Consider the following 21,493-nt stretch of genomic DNA (forward strand, 5'->3'; position numbering starts at 1 on the left):
AATATTTGCACGCATATTTTTTGTATTTCAAATAACTCTGGCAGTTAATTAAAGAACTTTAGAGGTAAGAGCAAATAAGCAGCTTTGTTCGGGAGGAATAACATAATCCAGGTAAGTGAGTAGAAAACAAAATTCATTTTACAAACACATTACGCACTTTACTTAAACACACAGAGCAAACTGTTTTCGAAAGAAACATTTACCTAATTAAATACAATATTTTTATCCAACAGAAAGGGTTTATGACCAGCAGGACTAATTCTCGTTTGTTGTTTGTTTATTCTCTTTACTATTACGTGGCCCTTCATTCCTTTTCCTGTAGTCCAATCTTGATGATCTCGTCGTACGAGTACGTGGAGTACATCGATGGCAACATGGTGGCGGCATGTCTGTCCCCGGTGGACAGCTTTTGGCCGGCATCGTTCTTCGTCGGCAGTATCGTGCTGTTCTTCATCATCCCGCTCTTCATACTGGTCGTGCTGTACTCGGTGATAGCGAAGAACCTGATGGACAATCCGAGCATCATCATGTCCAGCGCGTCCAGCGGCAATCGGGGCAATGTGTACAAGTATCGCAAGCAGGTGATCTTCATGCTCGGTGCGGTGGTGGTAAGTTTCTTCGTCTGTTTGCTTCCGTTCCGGGCGCTCACACTGTGGATCATTATCGTGCCGAGCGAGGCAATCGTTTCGGTTGGTATCGAGCGGTTCTACATTCTGCTGTACTTCTGCCGCATTATGCTGTACATGAACTCGGCCATCAATCCGATCCTGTACAACCTGATGTCGTCGAAGTTTCGCAACGGCTTCCTGCAGTTGCTTGGCTGCGGCAAGATCGTACGATCGGACAGCATATCGAGTGGGGCCCGCAAGGGTGGCGGTACGTTCCATACGGGCTCGACCAATCTGAGCAGTTCGCACGGTACCGGGTCGAGCCAGCGGAAAAGCCAGCGGGAGGAGAATGGTAACGGTGGCGGCAATAGCATCCGACGGCCAACGGTTCAGTTTCAGCAGCCGCCAGTAAGCGACGAGTGGCGCCCCGGTCAGGGTGCGCCGCTGCGACGCCACAGCAGCATCATATCGATTCGGGCCGTTCCGATGGTGGGGAAGTTAGGTGCCGGCGATCTGAAGCATCACGCGGAGGAAGCACCGATCGGACCGGCACTCGAAAATGGTAACAAAATTGTGGAAGAAGAAGAAGGTCCAGCTGAGAGCGTTAGCAGCAACATCAGTCCTCATCAACAACAACCACTGCCAAACAGTAACGGTTTCCATAGGTTTAAGGATAGGGTTAGGTTTAGCGGGTCGCGCCAGTCGTATCGGGCAAAGTTAGATTTTCACCACTACCGTGGGGGTTATGTAGGTCACGGTCATCTCACTGCCATCAGCACCACCGAGGAGGAGTCCGCCTACGAGGCCACACCGCCGCTGGACGACGAACAGCAGCACCGAAGCAATGACAATAAACGAATATCACTGCTGAAAGCCGCCACGGCAGCACTTGCGACGGCCACTACGTCGTCGGCAACGGCGGTCGTGGTAATAGTGACCAGTAGCTCGCCCGATCTCGTTCCCACCGATCAGGACAACCATCCCGATCCAGCGGCGGGCGATAATAGCACGGCCATGAACGGTTCGCCATCAGCGGACAGACAAACGGCGGATTGGAACGGCGAATTGGAACGAAATGGAAGGGAATCACCTGCAGCGTGCATAGCAGCGTCTCTAGCCGTTGATTCAATGGAATGTGATATTTAGCTCCTGGAGCGGGGAATGTAATGATAGGTAGCGGATTGGAATTAACGTTAGCGTAAGGGGGAAGAAAAAGGATGGAACCGGCAGTTGCAAACTGCCATTGATAAAAACGGATATTGGTGCATTTACACTGGGTTGGAATGGCGTTATGAACGTCGAAAGGCTTTACTTTTGTGTGCAATTGCAATTGCAAGTGGTCTTGAGAGGATGGTGGTGGAATGGGCGCAGTATGGCGGGAAGTGAAGCGAACTGGATACCAAGTATTCTACACAAGTTGTACATTTGAAACTATTTATACACAAAAAACAAAACATACAAGATCAATAGAATGGGAGCGGTGAAGATTTTATGTGTACGATTTATCCAAAAAATAAAACTCAAAATCATAACGGATGGACGTTGATAAAATTGGACTCGGTATCGACTGTACGTATTGCTTGAGAAATGGATGGTGTGGAGCGGAAATTAAGTTCCTAATTTATGCGATTTTCTTATTCCGAACTCCTTGGCCGATCATTATCATCATTACTGTGATTGGCACACTTTCCCCTGGGCGCGAGCAACTTCATAAAGCCACTTTTATGGCTTTCTTCCCACGTCGATTCAGGACCGATTGCATTGCAAAACTTCCGGACCAAAAAACCGGATCCCACCGGCCGACCGTTTTCTGCCAAAACAAATCATTTGTCAAGCGCGCGCGAAGTGGCTTCCATCCGTTTATCTACCATCTCTCAGAGCACGCTCCAAAGCTCGTTTCCTTTATGGCGCGCACGGCCATTTTCTTTTGACAGTCTTCCCACTGTACCACCCGCGGGTGGTGACGTCCTAAAAATGTGTCAAGATATGTTTAATTATGCGTAAGTTTTGTCGCATTTCCATCAACAAATGCTGACACATTTTATGAGCAAAGTCCACGGCAAAAATGGGATGATTTAATTGCCGACCAAAAAAGGGCATTCCGTTCGGTTCTAACTGCTGTATGGAGAGTCATTATGGTGTGGTGATTACTTTACTGAGAAGATACTTTAAACAGCCGTGCAGAGAGACGAGATAAAATGACTGCAAACAAGCGAAACACGGTTCGTATCATTGTTGTTTTGTTTATATCATTTCGTTAAAAAAAATCGTAGTACACCAATTGCGGATGGAAGTAGAAAATGGTGGAATAAATTGTGGCTAAGTCTCATAAATACAGCACCCGATGAACGCTCCTGCTGTCCTTCGTATGCGGGGGAAGGCGCGATGAATCCGTATTAAGTAGACGGTTCTAAGCTACTTGCTTGCTGTTGTAGGCAGCAGCAAACCATCAAATACGCTACGATGCGTACGTCTCCTTAAAGCGTTTCTGCACGTGCTGGTACGCGTTGTAGATTCTGTACGTGCGAGAAAGAGGACGTGTTACTTATTGCATTGCATATTTAAGTACCCGAATGGCACACACTCACTTGGACTTGGCCGTTTTGAAGGATTTTTTTCGTCCTTTGGTTTTTTTCTCGTCCGAATCGAGCGAATTGGACGAGCTGGAGGTAGGCAGATCGATCGGCGTAATCGAGATGCAGTTGTCTGTGAGCGAGAAATTGTATATTGATTAGCTCATCCGCCCATCTCGCCCCCAAGAAACCCCACAGCCCCATTTACCGGGATGGACGAAAAATGCCAACGAATGACGGCCCCGGGTGCGGATCGTTTCCTCCTGCGGAATGATCACACGGTGCTGCAGTGCGCAGATCTTTTCACCCGTCCACGTCGACAGCAGTTCGCCGGCATTGATCAGGATGGCACCCGGCAGATGTCCGACCCGTTTCCATCGATCCGTTCCGGGTAGCTTCACCTCCAGCCCACCTTCCGAATCCTGCGCCAGCAGTGTAAAGGTGCCGTAGTCCGAGTGTGCCCCACAGCGCGTTATTTGTTGCAGTTCCTGCTCTTCCAGTTCCTGCTGCTCGCGTATCTTGGCACGGTAGTCCTCCGGCAGGGACAGATCAATCTCGTCCTTTGTGCAGCGCTGCTGGCTGTACTTGCACGTACCCCGCAGCAGCTCATTCTTGCCATCGTCTTCAATCAGCGGCGGATAGTAGAGCAGCCGGAATGTGGACTGGTTTTCACCCTCGCCGTCCAGAATGTGGCGGTGCTTCTCGAGAAAGTAGCCGTACGGAAGCTCCATACCGACCGCGAGTGCCTGCAGTAGCAGGGCCGAGAGGCGCTTGAAATCCGTCGCCAGGTCGGACACGTGTTCCCGAAAGCCGGGCAGCGGTTCGTCGGGCAGTGGACCGGCGTCCGGCTTCAGCGTGCAGATGTTGAACGTGTGGCGCAGATCCTTCGATTTGCCATCGAACCGTTCCTGGCCCGGTTTGATGTAGCCATGGTTCGTTTCACCTTTGCGCAGGTACGTTTCCTTCGTGCCGTCCGAAAGTTTGCAGAAATCGTCCAAATGTCCATAAAGCTGCTTCATCTGTTACGCCGAAGATAGGAGACAACAGGCGGTAAATGAGTTATCAATATTTACTACCGCGCATTGTCGCGTTTTTTTCTTGAACAGGGAGAGACACAAACAGTTTCGCTTATTACATCGATCCTAAAACTTTGCATGAGGTTCAGCGAACTCGTCAAACAATCGGTCACCGTGAGGTATTTAAATCTTCCATGACGGACAACAATGCACCCCTGAACTGAAGTAAAACACGAACGAACTAGCAATGGCCCCTACGTTGAGACCATTAAACAACCGTTTCCATGGCACAAACTGGGTGAAGGAGTCAACCTCCAAAGACAACCTTCTTCCCCCCCAACGTCGGCACTGTTGGCCAAAGTTTCCCGGTTTTTTGTCAAAATTGCCCGGCGAGCGGTTATATTGACAATCGTTTACTTGTTTGCGATACTAATTCCCGCACAATTTGGACGATCGTAAAAAACGGTAAAGTTTGGCCGCCGTTTGGTCTCAACGCGAACGACGCGAAACCAGACATGATTACATCCCAACGGTAGTTGTCCACGGCGATGGTTTATCGTACATCAATTTGCTCACCGGGAAAATGACACGCATTTGGAGGAACTTCAGAGTGTGACGCTGTCCCGAAAACCCGCTCCACCCGCTAATCGGTGACATTGTCGACGTTGTGGAACAAATAGCTTTAATTTGTGCTTTTTTTCTGTTCGAAAAACATCAAGCTTGTTACGCTCGGATCGTATCCACCGGCTAGATTTAAGATCACCGACCGACGTTTCCCCCAAAAAGGTCGTTTGGACCACGTGGTCGATTGCGCTCTTGTTTTCCTGTTGCACTTGTGCTTACAGGATATCCCGCAATTCTTTGACAGTTTCCTATCAATTTTTGAATCCGTCACGAGATTTTTTAACTCCGTCCCAGATATTTTTGAATCCGTCCCACAATTTTTTGACTGTGTCCCATCAATTTTTGAATTCGTCCAGAAGTGTTTTGACGGTTTCGCATATATTTTTGAATTCGTTCCGAAGTTTTTTGATTGGGGCGGTCCGGTGATGTATAGGTATCCGCGCCGGTCTTCACATGACAGGACCAGTCCATAATCCCATCCGGATCCATTTTCTGTACACAGGACAGACTATCCAACTACGGATAAATAGAGATAAAGAAAGCCAGAAATGATAGGTCTAGGCCTCTTGAGGTTGTTGCGTCGATACACAAGAAAGAAAGATGTTGAAGGTGAATCAAGCATTGGCGATGAGCTTCACGGTAAAATCTCTGCGGATTGTTAGCACGCTAACCAAACAGCGCATCCGCTGCGGTCGATTTTATCTAAACTTTTTAGCCTCCAAGATGACATACGGAAGCCAACGGTTTTCCATGAATGCATCTGTACATGTGACCTTCTCTTCCTTCTCTGTGGTTCAATACAATAGCACGATACCGTGGTTAAGCGAAATACAATTTATTTAAAGTAGCATTCAAAACTATTTGGAAAACCGTCAAAAAACCTCGAAACGAATTCCAAAATATGTGGGACGCAGTCAAAAAATTGTGAGACGCATCCAAAAATTGACGGGGCGCTGTAAAAAATTTCGGGAAGGATTCAAAAATATCTGCGACGCAATCAAACGTTGGGAAACTGTCAAAAAATTGTGGGATACCCTGTATACCGTGTGTCCTTCACCGTACGGTACTGCTCATTCCGTGTAACGAGGCTATTAAGGAAAGTGGGCGCACGATGAGTTGCAATCGTGAGGGTATGATGGCATGATGGAGGAATGTTTTGAAATTAAAATTTTCCACTACTTCCAGGTAATCATGGAACCGTGGAAGTCGATACAGTGCGGGGTGACGTATCTCCCGTCAACAAATGGGCGTCGAGGAATTCTTGTCACCCGTGTCGAGCGAGAAGGTAACGAACGATGATATCCGTAATCGGTGTGGAGATGGAGAGACTTCAATTCTTCTACGCAGTTGTCTGTCTTGTCCGTTTGCGACTATCATCAGCAAGGATGTGAAGTTTAAGGTTAAGGGGCTCGTTTAAATCGATCGGAGCTTGAAGAACTTGCGAGTTTGGAGGGACTTGTGCCTAATTCTGGGGGAACCACGATACGGTCTACCCATCCTTATGCGCCCGGGAGTCGAACCCACAAAGCCATTACGCCGGAAGATGCCGATGTGGCAGCGTGTATAGGCGGAATACTCCAAATATTCCGCCATCGAGATTAAAGGTGTAAGGATGGAACAATGGAACAAACATAAAAGGCAAGCGGAAGCTAGGGAATGGGAAGTGAAAACGATTTAATTTTCCCGCTTGCCGCTGTGGCAACGGTTAATTGCTGGCAATAAAATGATTCAAACGATAATTGCACCTACTCTTTCCTGCTTTTGTTTGTTGCATGTTCCTTATCGATTCGTCACATTTCATGTTCTAATTCTTTTTGTCTTAAACACGAAAGTTGTTCACGTAAACATGCACTGCATTATTAAGCATTTTCACACAATTTCGTCGATGAGTCAAACTCTTAGTCAAACCACTCCAGACAGTCCAGGTGAGTAGAATACCGAGGTAATAATAATCATTTTAAAAATCGATCGTTATCTGCCGGATGACTGCTACACCTAACAAACGGCAAATGACCACCCGCATCATGATGGATAAGTTTCTCCCCCACCCTGGTCGTTAGTGTTTTGAAATCCAAACAAATAAAGCAAGTCGATGCCACAGAATCACAACCTGTGACGACGCACCGGGAGTTTTTCGGGGCTAGCGCCATTCCAGACGCTCGGCAGACTGCAACAACCACGGTATTTATCGTCTAGACCGGTGGCGCATAAACAAAACCCCCGAAACACGAAGACGACCCACTCGGGTGCCCTTGTACCGGGCCCCCGGCGCGAAGGACACGACACGGCTGCATTATAAAAGCGCACCGTGCCACGATGAATCCCTTCGCCGGTAAAGTTGTCGTTAGGATGAATTATGACCGTCCGTCCTTTTGCCGTCCCTCATCCGGAAGCTTTCCGGCAACACTCCCGCCCACCGGAAGACGAACTGTTTACAAACAGAAAACCCATCGTTTTCGGGCGGGGAGAGGGCTTTATTAAGCGTGGTGCGTTTTTCCGAATTTTTACCCCCCGCGGTGGTCCAGAAGGAACGCCATTACCGCGTCAACCACGGTGAGGACAGGGCCAAACAAAAGCGAACGTGGTGCGTGGTGTATTATTTTCTTAACGTACCGGGCGGTTACGGGTCACGGGCAAGCAGGTGGAACCACCGGTTGGTTAGCGTTCGTACGGAAATTTGTGTTAATTGAAGACACAGACGTCAATCGCGATTAAGGGATGGGGGAGTTCGTGGAAGCTACCGTCGAAGATAATGCGCAGTTGATTTACTTGTTTTTTTTTGGTTGTTGTTTGACAGTAATCCTTCCGAAGTCGGTTGGATTAAGATACCGGAAGCGTTCCCGAAGGTACAGAAGGGTTAGCAGGGGGGTTAAGCTGCTAAAGCTTACGACCACGCGCTAAGTCTTGATAGACAACGGCCAAGGTTGTTGCTTCTGTTAGTGTTCTTCCTTTTTTAGCCCTATGAACGCAACTACACTGGTGGACTTCTTATCGTGCATGTCACGACGATCACGTGTGTCGGTATGTTTTGCTGCGTATGCGTCAGGGCTTTTGGGCGAGTCGTTGCGATCCACTTGCAGTGCAGCTGCAAGGACAGTCGGTGGTGTGGGACATACGCAGTAACAAACAGTAACTCGTGACTCGCGCTCGATGTTGTCGTCATTCACTAACTAAAAAAACCAAAAGGTGTTCTTATAATTACATTCTTACAGACATCCGATGGCGTTGTTTGTTTATATCTCTCTTTAAAACTTTAACGTCTAAAGCGAAACATCAATCTCGTACGACTTTTGTTTTGTTTGTTGCTGGTATGCTTACCTTATCCTCCGAGATGCCATGATTAACCAGCAGTGCAATGCCTTTTTCGCTGAGCGCTTTGTGGAGCTGATGTCCGACACGATTCACCACCGACCGGATTGGACATTCCTCCGTACCTGCCCGGACGCCATGAAACGAAACAATCGAGTGGGAATGTTAGAAGTGGTGCAAACCGTACTCGAGCACGGATTACCGCATTGCTGCCCCAGCGGGAAGCCAAACTTTACGCGATTACGGCGGGAGGTAGTCTGTGAAGTGTAGCGGCCAGATTGGCGAATGCGGTAATAGGTATAGGAACCGCGAGTAGTGGCGGTAAGTGGAATTTAGAATTCTTGCTTCAATTACAATAATTTCAGCTCGACGCGATACCACGAGAGACAATTAGTGCTTGGAGGATCACGGACCATCTGAGCTGTAAGCTGGAGTGGGAGTCCGTGTGGAGCATATATTAATTTAGTTTGGGACTGGAAGGGCGAACCAGTGTCGGAATGCTGTCGATTGAAGTCGATCATGGTGTGCATTTATAATGCGTTGATTGTCAATAGGAATCTGATCAGCTGATATCGCTACGTTTTAGAATGAAGTAAGAAAAATAATCTACTCAGTAAGAAAATATTTTTAATTAAACGTTATTCTAAACTGATCTAGATATAAAAATGTCTTGTTTTAAATTATTCTCTGTTTATCCTACAAAAATGATTGTAATTTGAAGTTCGTCCTAAGGTTCTTCAGGTTAGATAATCCAAGATCTAAAGTTCACCACGTGTCTGCATGTCAATTCCATGAACGTTTCCCATTCAAGGGTATTTGTACTAAAAATAAGTGAATAAATGAAAAGATAACCCACAAATCAACGAGACGCGTAGGAACGGAGAAATCTCAACTTTCCAGCGATCTTTTCAACGCATCTCAAAGCATCAAAAGACGCAAGGGTTTTCCCAAATCGCAGGATTATTCACCTTTCCTCTTTCTTGCCATTAAAAACACATATCATCCATCCATTTTCTCGCAAAGCTGCTTTCATCAACTTCTCAATCCAATGTTTACGACCCTGTCACCAAACCGACCATCTTCACTTTTTGCTGCATTAAAGAAATATAATTCTCGCATGTTGCGGAAAAAGAAAAACAACAGCACACACACACATAAAAGTGGACGTGTTATTATCAACCGGGAGCACTTTCCATTCCGCAACGGAACTGACTGACACGTTGACATGCTCGTTTCATCTTGTGGCTTTTGAATGATCATTGACATTAAATGGCCACATGCAGCGTCCCCCAAGACGCAGCAAGGGTGGCGGCGATGCGGTTTGAAATTTCAATTCGTTCGCTCCCCATTTCCGCCGGAAGCGGAAAGAGCAGCAAACCGAACCATAAAACGGCGCGAGAAGAACTCGACGGCGACGGCGAATTGATAAGAAAAAGAGGCGACAACTCTGTTGCGGGTTGTCGTGGGGGATGAAAGATAAGGAAGAATCAGGGCGAGTGAAATAAAAAAGTGTCTTTAAAGTGAAAATCATTTTAACGCGATTAGATCGTACACGATTTGCGGCATTGACCTTTGTTTGTACGGTGAAGGGAGAATTAGGACGAAAGCGGAATCTCTTTTCGGTTCTTTCCGTTTTTCTGGTCCGAAAACGCTTGATGCTTCCTTTTTCACGCATTTCCAGAAAAGAAGATGCGGAATAGACCCATAATCGAGTTTTCGGTGGAAGATCACATGGCGTACCTTCTGGGGACAATGCCCAATGGGATGCCCAAAACCACAAACAATTTACGACAAGTTGTCGCTTACTGGCCAATATATTGGGGGTGGGAGGTGGGTTCATAAAATGCGATGAAAAGAAAAATCGCATTTCATGCACTATTTTTTACTACTCCATTAAATGCCGTCTGCTGAACGTCGGTGCTTTAACGAAAGGAAAATAAAAATGGAGAAGGATGTGCCGAAAAAAAAAAGAGAATACCAAACTGCCCCAAATCTACCATGCCGGGCAAAAGAAGGTCAACCCCGGGGCGGGAAGAATTTCAACGGAGAGAATGATTAATATTTCTTATCCTATCTTGCGTGGCTCTTGGTTCGTTTCTGATGCTGACGCCGGATGTACGCATTAATTCTTCGATTTTTGACCTCCACCGGCTTCGAACGATGATTGGACAGGAGTGTCAAAGCCTTAGGTGGGCAGGGGGCAGCACCTACTTTATTGCAACCCATCATCGTGTGAATCAACATCACGGGCAAATCTTCGCGACGCTTATCTGGCGGTTACGAATGCGGGGTGCAACTTTATGGCTGAATTGGGTCCCATTTAGGCACTAATTTGTCATATCCGGATATCTTGTCGCGCCGAAAACTACAAAGATCTATAATTGCTTCCAGGAATCACAAGGATAGTTTATGTTATTATATTCCTCATAAAAGCCAGAATTCGAACGTAGTAAAGGTCGCATTGAACCGTAACCGGAACCTCCTTCTCCAACCCCTAAACCTGCAGTCCGCAAATGATGGGAGGGAGAGGGGATTAGATTCTTATCGCAAACTGCTAAGAAAACGAGAGGAATGTACGCCTTTTAAGCGAGGGAAGCGCCTAGTTTCGTCTAGGTTTCTTGGTCGGGTTCGGGTTGATAAGAGCTGATGTTTCATAGTATATAAAAAAAAACAATATATATGCAAGAAAAGTGAGCCGCTCTGATCTGATAAAAACTCGACGGCACACGCGATCATCCGTGGGAAGCGTGTTTTGGGCCGGGGATTTATTTTTAGCAAAGTTGCCCGATAAGCAACATTTCTGGCCAACCTGCACACAGCTGCTGAAGCTGAACGCTGGTGGTGGTTGTTCACACCTGTTGCAGTGTTTTTTATGTTGCTGTTGTTGTTGAGGATGTTATTAAGAAAGAAAGAAGTATGTCCTAAATAATTTTGCAACAAAAAAAAAAAAAACAAAAAGCGAAGACCTCCAGAATGTACCAAGTGACCAGCAGTGAGCAGTGAATGATTTATGGAAGGTTCGCCTGTTCGAGGTACGGGGGGGACTTTGGTTAGCACCATAAAGCAATAAAATCGCATCGCAGAATCTGCACCAAAGCCACCGATTTTGCAGCATTGCATGCTGTTGGAAGGAACGAAGCTGTGTGTTAGTTGATTTTTGTCGCTAATCGTCAACTTTATTAGAGCGATACTGAAACATTTTGGAGAAAAAAAAACAGTAAATGGGATCCATGTGCCACGCAGGGAATATGCTGAGGGAGATCCCCGATTTTATGGCCAGCATAAAAGAAAGCACCCCACAAAGGGCCACTTGAGAATATTGATTTTTAATGGACGCGATACGATAAACACTGGCCAAACCGATCGACAAATCGCACTCGACACACGGGGGGCTTCCCCTGTTCGTAGTTTTCAGGGGATGGTTGTCCGATTGTAAATATGCGTTTAGTAATTTAAATATTTAAACCAACATATATCACCATTGCGATGAATTGAGTTGTCAGCGTGAGCAATGCAAAATACAACACAGTAAAGCAAACTACACGATATACTAAATGAAGGTAAACAAAACAAATACGTCGAGCCTTTGCTGGAGGCCGGGATTCAAACAAGAGAAGAATGCGGGAACCGCATTGTACGCAAACAAGGCGTTTATTAGCACAAACCCAAATGATTGGGGCACGAAAATGGTTAGTCTAAATACACCGCACAATCCCCCCTATTCGTCACACGACGCCGGCTGCCATGGCCGATGGTGACGGCGGCCGTATATGTGCCAATTTTCTTTTAGCGCCTTCCAGTTAGAGATCGGGAGCTGGGCACCAGGGTAGGAGAACAAAAAAAAATAAAATCAACGAAAATAACAACATTAAATTATCCGAACCATCCATCACGTGTTAGTGATTAGCTGGTAAACGATCGTGACCATTCAATCAGGTGGGTGTTTTAAAGCGACAGCGGTGTGGTAGAATCCATTCCATCCATTCCTTCCAGCTGGGTATGCAATCATCTTCTTGTATGACGCTATAACAATCACCGGATAACGTCCGGACACTTATTGTTCCGTTCGCTGACGTTGAGCATACACTGACGGATAATTCAAATTGTAGATAGCCACCGATTGGACCGAACCAGACAGACCAAAACTGATAATAACGTTTGCGTTTCTACTGTGCTTGTTTAAACAACAACAAAAAAACATTGCCTTTCTTCGCGGAAATCCCTAGGCAAGCCAACGCCCCTGTGTACAACACACTGCAACATATGTTTGCGCTGGTGAGCAATGGCATGAGTAATCGAACTTATTACGCGTTACTGATAGATACTTCACACGACTATTCGCTTGACGTTAAATAACACAAATGGAGATGCAAAGAAATAGTATCTTCATCTAGAGTTAGTTATGCCGGTGGGGTATCGCAGCATAAAAGATCGCATCTTACATCGTGATCATCTGAGTAAGATCATCTGAACTAAAGAGATATTTCTTCTTTATCGGCACAACAACCTTAGGAGGTCTAAGCCTGAGGTTTGGGAATTTATTTGACTTTATTTATCCGTAGCTGGATAATCAGTCCTAGATTTCATATATATGTTTCATGTTCTCTTGTATATGAGAAAAAAATATCCTATGCATTTAATACCTCCATTACGATAGACGATATCCAGCCATAGATATTCATGCCATGACATCAGTAATTCCACCAGTTCTTCAGGGTCGTCCAAGCATTCAGGGTCGTTCTTGCATGTTATTGTTTTCAATGCTCATACCGTAAACTACTGCTCATGGCCACAAGTTCATTGTCTGGTGGCATTGCTTTGAGCAACTCCTGAACATTCATCTTCCACCTAAAATTCTTCAATATTTGGACTTTAGCACTGAACAAAAAAAAAAGAGTTACAGAAACTCCAAAAGCTCCCAGCTCCTTATATCAGATTTTACTCGTTGAAAGGAGTATTTTTCGTATCATTTAGATGTGCTCGTTCGATGGAAAAATACGTTAAAAGCGGTATACGTTATGACAGGGGTTGATCGAGTAACTCAACATACATCAACGCTATTTTTTTAATTTGAAGTTTTATCGAAACTTATTGATCGCGGTGTAGATAGAACCACAGTAAAGGGGGTTCTATTATGAAATGTGATTAATTATTATTCTCCTACATCGGTGGCGGTTAAAGCCAATTTTGTTTTTCTGGATTCCCCTGTGGTTGTTTTGCTCGGTTCGGAAACAGCAGCACACAGATTGCTGGGTTTACCGATGAATGGGTTGTGATTTTTTGTTTTCTTACAGTTTTATAATACAAATTATCCGAAACGTGTTTGTTGCTCCGCCGGTCTGTTTCTGCTTCTACTGAGCTTCAAATGATCGCTACAGTCTCCGCTTACCGATTGCCCTGCCTATCGTCTGCCAGCAGAATGACAGCACAATGCAACAAACACCATCGCGTGTCATGCATCGTTTCGATTGCTTAGCAAATTTTTTTTTCATTGGCCGGAACTTTACATAACCGCGATCGTTTCAGTATGCGGCCATTCGTCTGGGAACGATCGTGCTACGATTTAAAGCATTTGTCAATCGCGCGCATACCTTCCGATCGTTAATCAACCGGGAGGACGAACCGCGCACGATCGCGATCTTCGCCATTCTGCCACCTCGGCAATGAACTGTATTCGCGACGCCGTGATTCATTTGCTTGCGATCGTCAGCGAAAGAACGATCGGTTGGCTTTGTCTGTGGTGTGGGGATGCTGTGGCGCATCTCGCCATTGCGTGGCCTCAGAAACCACTCATACACACACACACACATGGTCCTCGGAGCGGGACAATGATCCGGCGTGCGACAGAACGGGATGGAGAGTGGGATCGCACACTCGCAAAAAAAAAAGAAACACAAACCCTGGAAAAAGGGGTTGAACTGCAGGTTAGTGGCAATCGAGTTATAATTCATTTGCAAATGGGGTTGTGGCCTTTCAATCATTCGCATTCGTGCCAGTAGTAACCGGGTCCGTAACCGTGGTGTCGCTGCGACCGACCGGACGCCTTGTCACTAGCGATGTTGCCGGTATCTTGTGTGGGCCATACTGGGACTTTATGAATGAAAAACCACACCACCACGAGCAGTACTAAGTGGACGCTAAACAGCGAGGGTAAAATGCTGAAAGAAAATTGATATTCAAAAATAGATAACCCATCGCACGCACCGCGTAAGATTGATGCGTGCGAAAGGATCGCGTACGGGGTTTGTTTTGTATCGCGTGTTTGTTTGTTTGATGCTGCCACTAACTTACCACAGTGTGCGAGATCGATGATCGGTATTTGACTCTTCGACAGCAGTGTGTCAACCTTTTCCTCGACAGCTTTGTTCTTCAACATGTTGCGGCTGCGTTAGTTGTGTCTTACAGGACGAGGAAAGGACGGCGCTACAGTCGCGGGGGTGTAATGATGAATAAACGGAATCGCGGACTTCTATGTCGGTGGACGTCGTCGTACCCACCACCGTTGTATTGTGCCTCCAAGGTTTCCGGGCCAGCCGAGAGACAGGTTTTTGATGCTGTTGTCTGATCGTATGATGATACCATCAACTTCTACTGTGCAGCTACACAACACCACCCCTGATCGCTTATGTCAGCTCAGAGGGTGTATGAGTGTGTTGAAGTGTGTTTTGAAGTGCGTAGACGGCTTTTGTTTTCACCACCACCAACACCAAATTACGCTGCCAGGGCAACAGCAGCGGACACACAGTGCAATTTCACTTTTTCATTCCATAGGTTCGAGAGTTTCAGTGTGCGAAATATTTGCAAACCTGTTGAACGCGTGCAACAAACGCTCAGCTATGTATGTATGAGGGCCTGCAAGCAACCCCTAATACAATTTCACGGAAATGATTAATTTTTCCGTTTTTTTTTTCTGTGCGATAGAGACGCGTTTCAAAACGTGCTGTTGTCACTATGATACGCTGGTTGCCGTGGTGATCACTGACAGCTGCTCGGTATCATTTCCTCGTACTACCACAATGCACGCAACACGGTGGGAAGGGGTTGATTCACCGTGACAAACTCACGCAACACTCGCGAACGCACTAACGGGTAGATTCACTTCACGTCCACACTTCAACCTGGGGCTGACTGAATATTCTATCCCACCTTCGTTCCGTGCCGTACAGTGACTTGACTGCTCGCGCTGGCCTCGAATCACTTACTGATCGCTGATTTTCTAGCCTCCCGTGAGAATGGTCTTAATGGTCGCGGCGAGTGACGAATGGTCGTTCGATGCGTTCGGCTGTTAGGACAGGACGGTTGGGTCCACAATGTCCACGCACACACACCTTGCTCGCTTACTTTAATCTCCCGTGTGCCAAGGTGCTTTCCCGGCGTATGCTGATAGTTCAACTGATAAGTTTGGTAAGATAAAAAGGGCCGTTTGGTCACCGATGTCGCGTACTGTCGCGTATGGCTTTGCTGAATGCGCTCGAACGGCCCGTTGTGTTTTCGGCTTGTGGCCTGCTTTTGCTGCTTGCCAACACCACAAACGATCGCGCTGATTGGTGTGCGGTGCGCACGCACGACACGTTGCACTTTTTCGGTCGTTCGGGGTTCTCTCTCTTCTGCAGCAGTTGCCAGCAGACGCCGCGCGCAATGCCTGCCCTTACCCTTTTGCACACACGAGCACAACGCACAACTGCCAACCACTCGGTGACGACCGTCTAATGCTTACTGGCGCGGTCAGGTTCGAAACTTTCGCAACGGAGAGTGCTACCGTGGACGATGCTGATGAGCTGTTCGCGATCACGATACGCGGATCTTTGTATTATTTATTCACTGCTTCGCGCTCATTCGCACCTGACGGTGCGATCGTTTCGTGATGTGCGTTCGCGTTCAACAAAGCTGGCGCACTGTGAGTAAGTTGCGGTGGTCCTGCAGCACGAATTCACTTCACAAACGGTGCCCGAGGAATATGTTGCTGCTGCACCTGTGTTTGTGTGTTTGGCGAGGCTCATCAGCGTGAGATGAGTGTTGAATTTTCCTTTTATTTCGCTATATGCTGCGTGCTGTTGGAGAATAGAAAAACAAACAAGAAACAACACAAAGCACTTCTTCTTTGACGTTTGTTTTAACACGCGTTTAGGGCCCGCTCGATCGTACCACTACCAGCGCAACGGCAACACTCCCTTGCACATCGTTTACAGTGCGTCGAACGCCAACTTGCACACCGACTGGGTGTTGTGCTATGTGTCTGTGGAGTATTGTTTTTAGTTAATTATTGATTAAAAAGATTGGTTTAAAAGATTGGTTAAAAGAAAAGAATTCAAGTAAATTACCCATTTTTGTAAAGAGGAATAACTAAGAGTGTTATTTATATAAAAAGGCAGGAGGAATTTTAGAACAAATGTATTTGAACTTTATTTTATTCGTGGTTTGCTTAGAGACGATAGGCAAATAATCAATCAATCAATAGTAATATTTTCGTTCATTCCGCTTATCAAACAAATTCAAATGCGTTGAGCATCATCAGTTTGCCAACCGTCGTTTATAGTTGCGCTATTGTCTGATAGATGGCAATGTGGAAGCATTTTATGTTTGATTTATTGAAGAAAACTTGAATTATATATATTTATAATAATTTATAAAGATAAAATAATCTTTTTAATAATATTCCATCAATTTCTTCTGCCGCATTGATTTCAGATATTGCGGCAAGATGTCCTTGCAGGATACCACGATGTACGCCCTCCGTTGCTATGTTTTGTTTTCTTTTCCCACTGTTGCAAGCTGTCAACAGTCGTCAACTGAATTGCTAACGGAATTTTTCAAGCGCGCCACCAGCACACCAGCGATGCAGTTTGTTTGGTGATTTGGCGCAAGTATTTGGCCATTAATTCGTTCTTCTTCTACCCGCACAGCCCCAAAACGCAGTGAAACAATGTCGCAAAGTGATCGTGTTACGGATTTAATCATGCATTACTACATGGAACACGGCCGCAACAGGGATCTGGAAAAGTATCTACGCTTGCGACGCATGTCGAACGCAACGCGTTCTTCCAGCGATGGCAGTCTTCCGTGTTTGGATGAATTGCAGCGCCGTGCATGCCGCTCTGCATGCGATCGGTCCGGTGTTGGAAAGTCGATGGAAAATTTGTCCACACTACGAAAGAAAGCGGAACAGCAACAGCTCGAGGAGAGTGAAAAATCACTCCGCAATGCGTCGGCCGAAAGTGCTAAATCGGGAGCGAACAAATCATCCGACAAAGTAGGCACTGATGCAGGAGGCACCTCGGACGCAAAGGGCGTTACAGTGAAGGAGACAAAAGTGGAACACAAGAGTGGAAGAAACTTCAACTTTAATCTCGAGTCGGTCATTGAAATTAATCTTCCTCCGCCGCCTACCATCACGTTGGGTGTACCGACCTCGTCTACGGCGCCAGCGATTACCTACATCCAACCGGAACCGATTGCCCAGGTACAGCCGGTGATAAAACAAGTTTCACCACGGATTGTTGTTCATGAGAATAGTACCCAAACGGTGGCCTCAGAAGATGATCCCATTCGACCGGTGGTGAAAACGCACATTCCCGGCAACGTAGAGGAACCGCTGGATAGTACGAAAGATCTGTCACCTGTGAGTAGCATCGCATCGAATAAGCAGAAACTGGAATGGGATTCGTTGGGTGACATTGGGTATGATTCGAGTGAACGGCTCCAATTCTGTGGTGCAGCCGATCTAAACGAAACGGAAAAGCGTTGCCTTCAGCGATACTTTGCCCGTAAAGGACTTACGTTCGATCGAAGCGTCATCGTCGTACGGCAAAGGGACGAAAAGGAGAAGAAACCGGCCCGTACTGGAGAGGACACATCGATCATGCGATCCAAACCGGATGCTCAAAGTACACCAAAACTTCCACCACCGCAACCAATGCCACAGAAGGAACGGGAAGAAGCGAAATCCACCCAAACATCGCTTCATGCGCGTGGGCGAGAATCACGAGGCATTCAGGTATCGCGACGAAATGAGGAATTATACTCCCGTCAGGACAAAGGCATCGGGACAACCGACAGCTACACGATGGCCTCGGTGGATGCGGCGGAAAGTTTCGAATTCTTTTCACCCTCGGTGCCGGAAACGGAAAATAACACCCCATCGGTAGCTGCTTCCGTTTCCACGCCGGTGCATACATCATCGAACACTTCCTCGTCCGCTGCGAATGAGGCCAGCACAAGTAATCGAGCAATGAGGCCTTCGTTTGACGACGAGGTAAAACTCGGACTTACGCTGTACAATTCAATCTGCGAGCTGAACAGCATGCCAACAGGTGTGAAGGAAAGTTTGATCGATAAAATATTTAGAAAGCTGTCCCGGCACGATCCGAAAGGGAGAACGCGGCAACAGTTGCTCCATGATTACGGGCAGGCTGTTAGGAAGAGGGCGGAGAGAGAGGATGAAGGTGGCAGTTTGAAGGAAAAGGAGCAGAGCAACGTGTATGATGATGTGAGTCCTTGCACCGAAAAGGACGACTCGGAGATTGGCAATGGCAGTGCTCAGCAGGATCGAAGCATGGATATGGTAGAGGTCATTGAAGAGACGAAAGATCCGGCCACCATTCCCGGGAGCGAAAGCGTTTCTGAAGGATCTGTGCAAGCGTCCACTTCCGGAGCGAATGAGGGGAAACACGAACTTCAAATGAGTTCCTCAGCTGGAATCGTGTCGCTTGAGAATTCGTCCCACCGTACCGTTTCTTCGCAACCCGTATCGGCCGGAACGACAAAAGAAAACCTTCCCCGAAAGATGTCCGCTCCGGAGCCACGGGATCGGCGCGTGCGTAAAGCTATGCAGGAATATCTTAAACCCATGACACACTCGGAAGTAGAGTACGAGAACTTTCGTCAGCTTCGGCAACTTAACGAGGAACGTGCCAATGATCCACAGCTGGCTAAGATCGATCGAGAGATAGAACAGCTGCTGGTGAAGAAAATGCTATTGCTCAATGTGGTGACAACTGCCACGGCGGAGCCAACATTGCCGATGCATGATATGGCGCCTGCTCCACCCATTCCTTTGCCAATTCCCAGTGAACGTAGTGGAACGGTGTACACCTCGGTACACGAACCGATTTCCGCCGAGAGCAGCTCCAAAGACAGCAGCTCTGCTTGGAATTCGCACTACCATATGGCGAAGGTGATTAAAAATCGGTCCAAGCTTGAAACACCCACATCGACGCCATCGGACGTGAGCATTCCAACGTTCATTAAGCAAAAAAAGGACAAATTTGTCGACAACTACGATCAGGTTCGTACGCGCAGAGCGTTTGAGGAGCAGAATCACATTTACACCCGGCCGTACAGCAGCGGTGGTCGCCGGAGTGGCGATAGAAGACACCATCTGCACGAGAAGGAGAATCATGCCTTCCGTAAGGATAGATATGCGTTAAACAAGCTGTCGAAGGGAACTGCCACCGAGTGCAGGGCAATATCGTCCTCTAACAATACGATTCCTTCGCCGGAATTCATATCCTCCGATTCGATATCGATACCGGTCGTAACGACGCTTACAAACACTACCACAACGCACCATTACGATATTAAATCGAGAATGCCGTCGCCGCAACTGACGGTCAAAGGACGCACGGCAGGCACACAGACAACGGATTCTATCCTGCGCACCAAGCCAATTTTTGGAGAAGCAAAACAAAAACCCACCTCCGTAACAGCATCCGTGCAGGTTCCATCGGCTGGTGGCAGAAATGTGGCCGCGGGACGTCTACCGGCGGGCGAATGTAGCTGTTCTTGTAGCAAACGTGACCAGAAGCGTGTAGATCATGGAACTGATCACCAGGAAGTTCCTAGACGAACAGCAATTATCAACGGTGGACGTCAGGATAAGCAGGCGCAAACGAAACCATCATCGATTGCGTACGTTATTACCTTCGCCGGTACAGCAACCGAAGGAAACAAAGGCCACAAGTCATCTCCGGTGGGCGCCGATCCATTGTCATCATCATCCTCCGATAGTATTACCGAAAGCGAACCGGAAAATGGGAAGGATAATGAGTCGGAAAAGATGCTCACACTACGGGAACAGTTTCGCCGTTCGTGTCCAGCCACCTTGAGCCGGATCGAGGAACGTCGTCTGTGTATAAGCGAGCTAAACAAGCTACGCAGCAAACGGAACCAGCAACGCCAACGATTGTTACTGCTTACGTCAGATGATTCGTTGCGAAGAACGACCGCACAGGGCAGAAGTCAGCTGCCGCCGCCTCCCTTGAGTCAGCGACGTGTGTTTGCATCGACCCATGCCATCCGAGAGAATACACGCCGGAAGGTTCGCAAATTGCCCGAAGTGCAACGGAAGAAGGAAGTCGAGCGGATTAACAATTTGAAGCGAAAAAATCGAATTTTGAAAGATGTCTACAACAAGGTAAGGGGAATTTCGAGAGGTAAAAGGTTTTTAAATCGAGAAAATAATGACTCTTTGTCGCTTTTTCAGAATCTTCAACGTAAAGTACTCAAGGGGCAAGTTGATCTATCGAACAGTGTTCGTGTAATTCAGGACTAGCCGTGGACGTGTGAAAAACCACGAGAACCCGTTACACCGAGTTATATTTTTAAGTTTTTAAAATAATTGCACATTCGAGTTTATGCAACTAGGCAAATAAAGGATTTTGGAGCGAGATTCATTTGCTTACAGTTTAAGTTGAAACTATTTTCTTCTTTTTATTGACATGATAAGGCCACCAATCCGTTTCCACGAACATTTGGCTCAAGGCATTCAATCTTCTTGGCAGATCTAGCTTCACTTGAATCGATCCACAAGCTCAGTGTGCAGACATACTAATCACGTGCCCCAGCCATCTGAGCTTCCGGCAAGTAGGAACTCTGTCTTGGTGGCATTGTAACTCATCCTAATTCTTTAGTCTTCGCGTTTCAACCGGGAATATAGATCTGAGAATATAATTCGATTGTTAGTTCAAAGGTACGACCGTGTACATGTACAACAATCATGCAAAAGCAGTAAGGAGTAGGTATCTATTTCATACGTTTGATTGAGCAATTTTAGCACTATGATAGTTTTAGCATTATAAGTAAACATTTTAAATCAGAGATTGGAGTTTCAAACTGAACTGTTGAAGAAAAATCTTTGCAATAATCAGTTACGTTCGTCTAGTCACACATAGTGCAGTGTGCAATTGGCGGAGATTCATTTTATCGGGCTGCTTTTAATGACATTTTGGACAAATAAAGAAAAAGAGATTAATTTCCTAGTGAAGATTCTTAATTTTTGCTCGCTAAATTATAAAAAAGAATAGCTAAATACAGATATAATCATTTTTCAAAACTCTCAACAAGCATTTCATTTCTGCTGTCGCAT

The 21,493-nt window shown here is 46.6% G+C and overlaps 3 protein-coding genes across 4 annotated transcripts in view; 2 read left to right on the plus strand and 1 right to left on the minus strand.

The window, feature by feature from the left end:
• The window catches only part of LOC128310715 (growth hormone secretagogue receptor type 1-like), a 36,512-nt gene extending 34,428 nt beyond the window's left edge, over positions 1-2,084 (plus strand). The window contains exon 4 of the mRNA XM_053047424.1: positions 323-2,084. Coding sequence (XP_052903384.1) covers positions 323-1,754 — 1,432 coding nt within the window. The 3' untranslated portion in view covers positions 1,755-2,084. The remainder of the gene's footprint in view (positions 1-322) is intronic.
• Positions 2,085-2,707: 623 nt separating this feature from the next.
• On the minus strand, positions 2,708-15,711 carry LOC128310397 (uncharacterized). Of its 2 annotated transcripts, XM_053047026.1 has the most exons (6): positions 14,414-15,711; positions 8,140-8,247; positions 3,798-4,200; positions 3,390-3,674; positions 3,255-3,314; positions 2,708-3,128 (listed from the first exon to the last, which is right to left on the minus strand). In XM_053047026.1, exons 1-6 carry the CDS (start codon positions 14,504-14,506, stop codon positions 3,067-3,069), a joined length of 1,011 nt encoding a protein of 336 aa, XP_052902986.1. In that variant the 5' UTR covers positions 14,507-15,711; the 3' UTR covers positions 2,708-3,066. The 2 variants fall into 2 exon arrangements, with proteins under 2 accessions (XP_052902986.1, XP_052902985.1); XM_053047025.1 differs by having other exon boundaries at positions 2,708-3,124; positions 3,197-3,314; positions 3,390-4,200; positions 8,140-8,255; positions 14,422-15,711.
• A 1,342-nt stretch (positions 15,712-17,053) lies between these two features.
• Positions 17,054-20,740, plus strand: LOC128297981 (centrosome-associated protein Alms1a-like). The gene is made up of 2 exons (XM_053033701.1): positions 17,054-20,542; positions 20,612-20,740. The coding sequence occupies exons 1-2, from the start codon at positions 17,054-17,056 to the stop codon at positions 20,678-20,680; spliced, it is 3,558 nt and encodes a 1,185-aa protein (XP_052889661.1). The 3' UTR covers positions 20,681-20,740.
• Positions 20,741-21,493: the final 753 nt, after the last annotated feature.

Source organism: Anopheles moucheti, chromosome 2, assembly GCF_943734755.1.
Source record: "Anopheles moucheti chromosome 2, idAnoMoucSN_F20_07, whole genome shotgun sequence".
NCBI lineage: Eukaryota > Metazoa > Arthropoda > Insecta > Diptera > Culicidae > Anopheles > Anopheles moucheti.

What these genes read in the sequence shown, in the direction of transcription:
- LOC128310397 (XM_053047025.1), bottom strand. Translation starts at nt 14,506, where the DNA reads ATGTTGAAGAACAAAGCTGTCGAGGAAAAGGTTGACACACTGCTGTCG. An exon ending in GGCATTTTTCGTCCATCCCG is followed by an intron (nt 3,315 to 3,389) that starts GTAAATGGGGCT and finishes TCTCGCTCACAG; the next exon opens with ACAACTGCATCTCGATTACG. An exon ending in TTCAAAACGGCCAAGTCCAA is followed by an intron (nt 3,125 to 3,196) that starts GTGAGTGTGTGC and finishes TCGCACGTACAG; the next exon opens with AATCTACAACGCGTACCAGC.
- LOC128297981 (XM_053033701.1), top strand. Translation starts at nt 17,054, where the DNA reads ATGTCGCAAAGTGATCGTGTTACGGATTTAATCATGCATTACTACATG. An exon ending in TGAAAGATGTCTACAACAAG is followed by an intron (nt 20,543 to 20,611) that starts GTAAGGGGAATT and finishes TCGCTTTTTCAG; the next exon opens with AATCTTCAACGTAAAGTACT.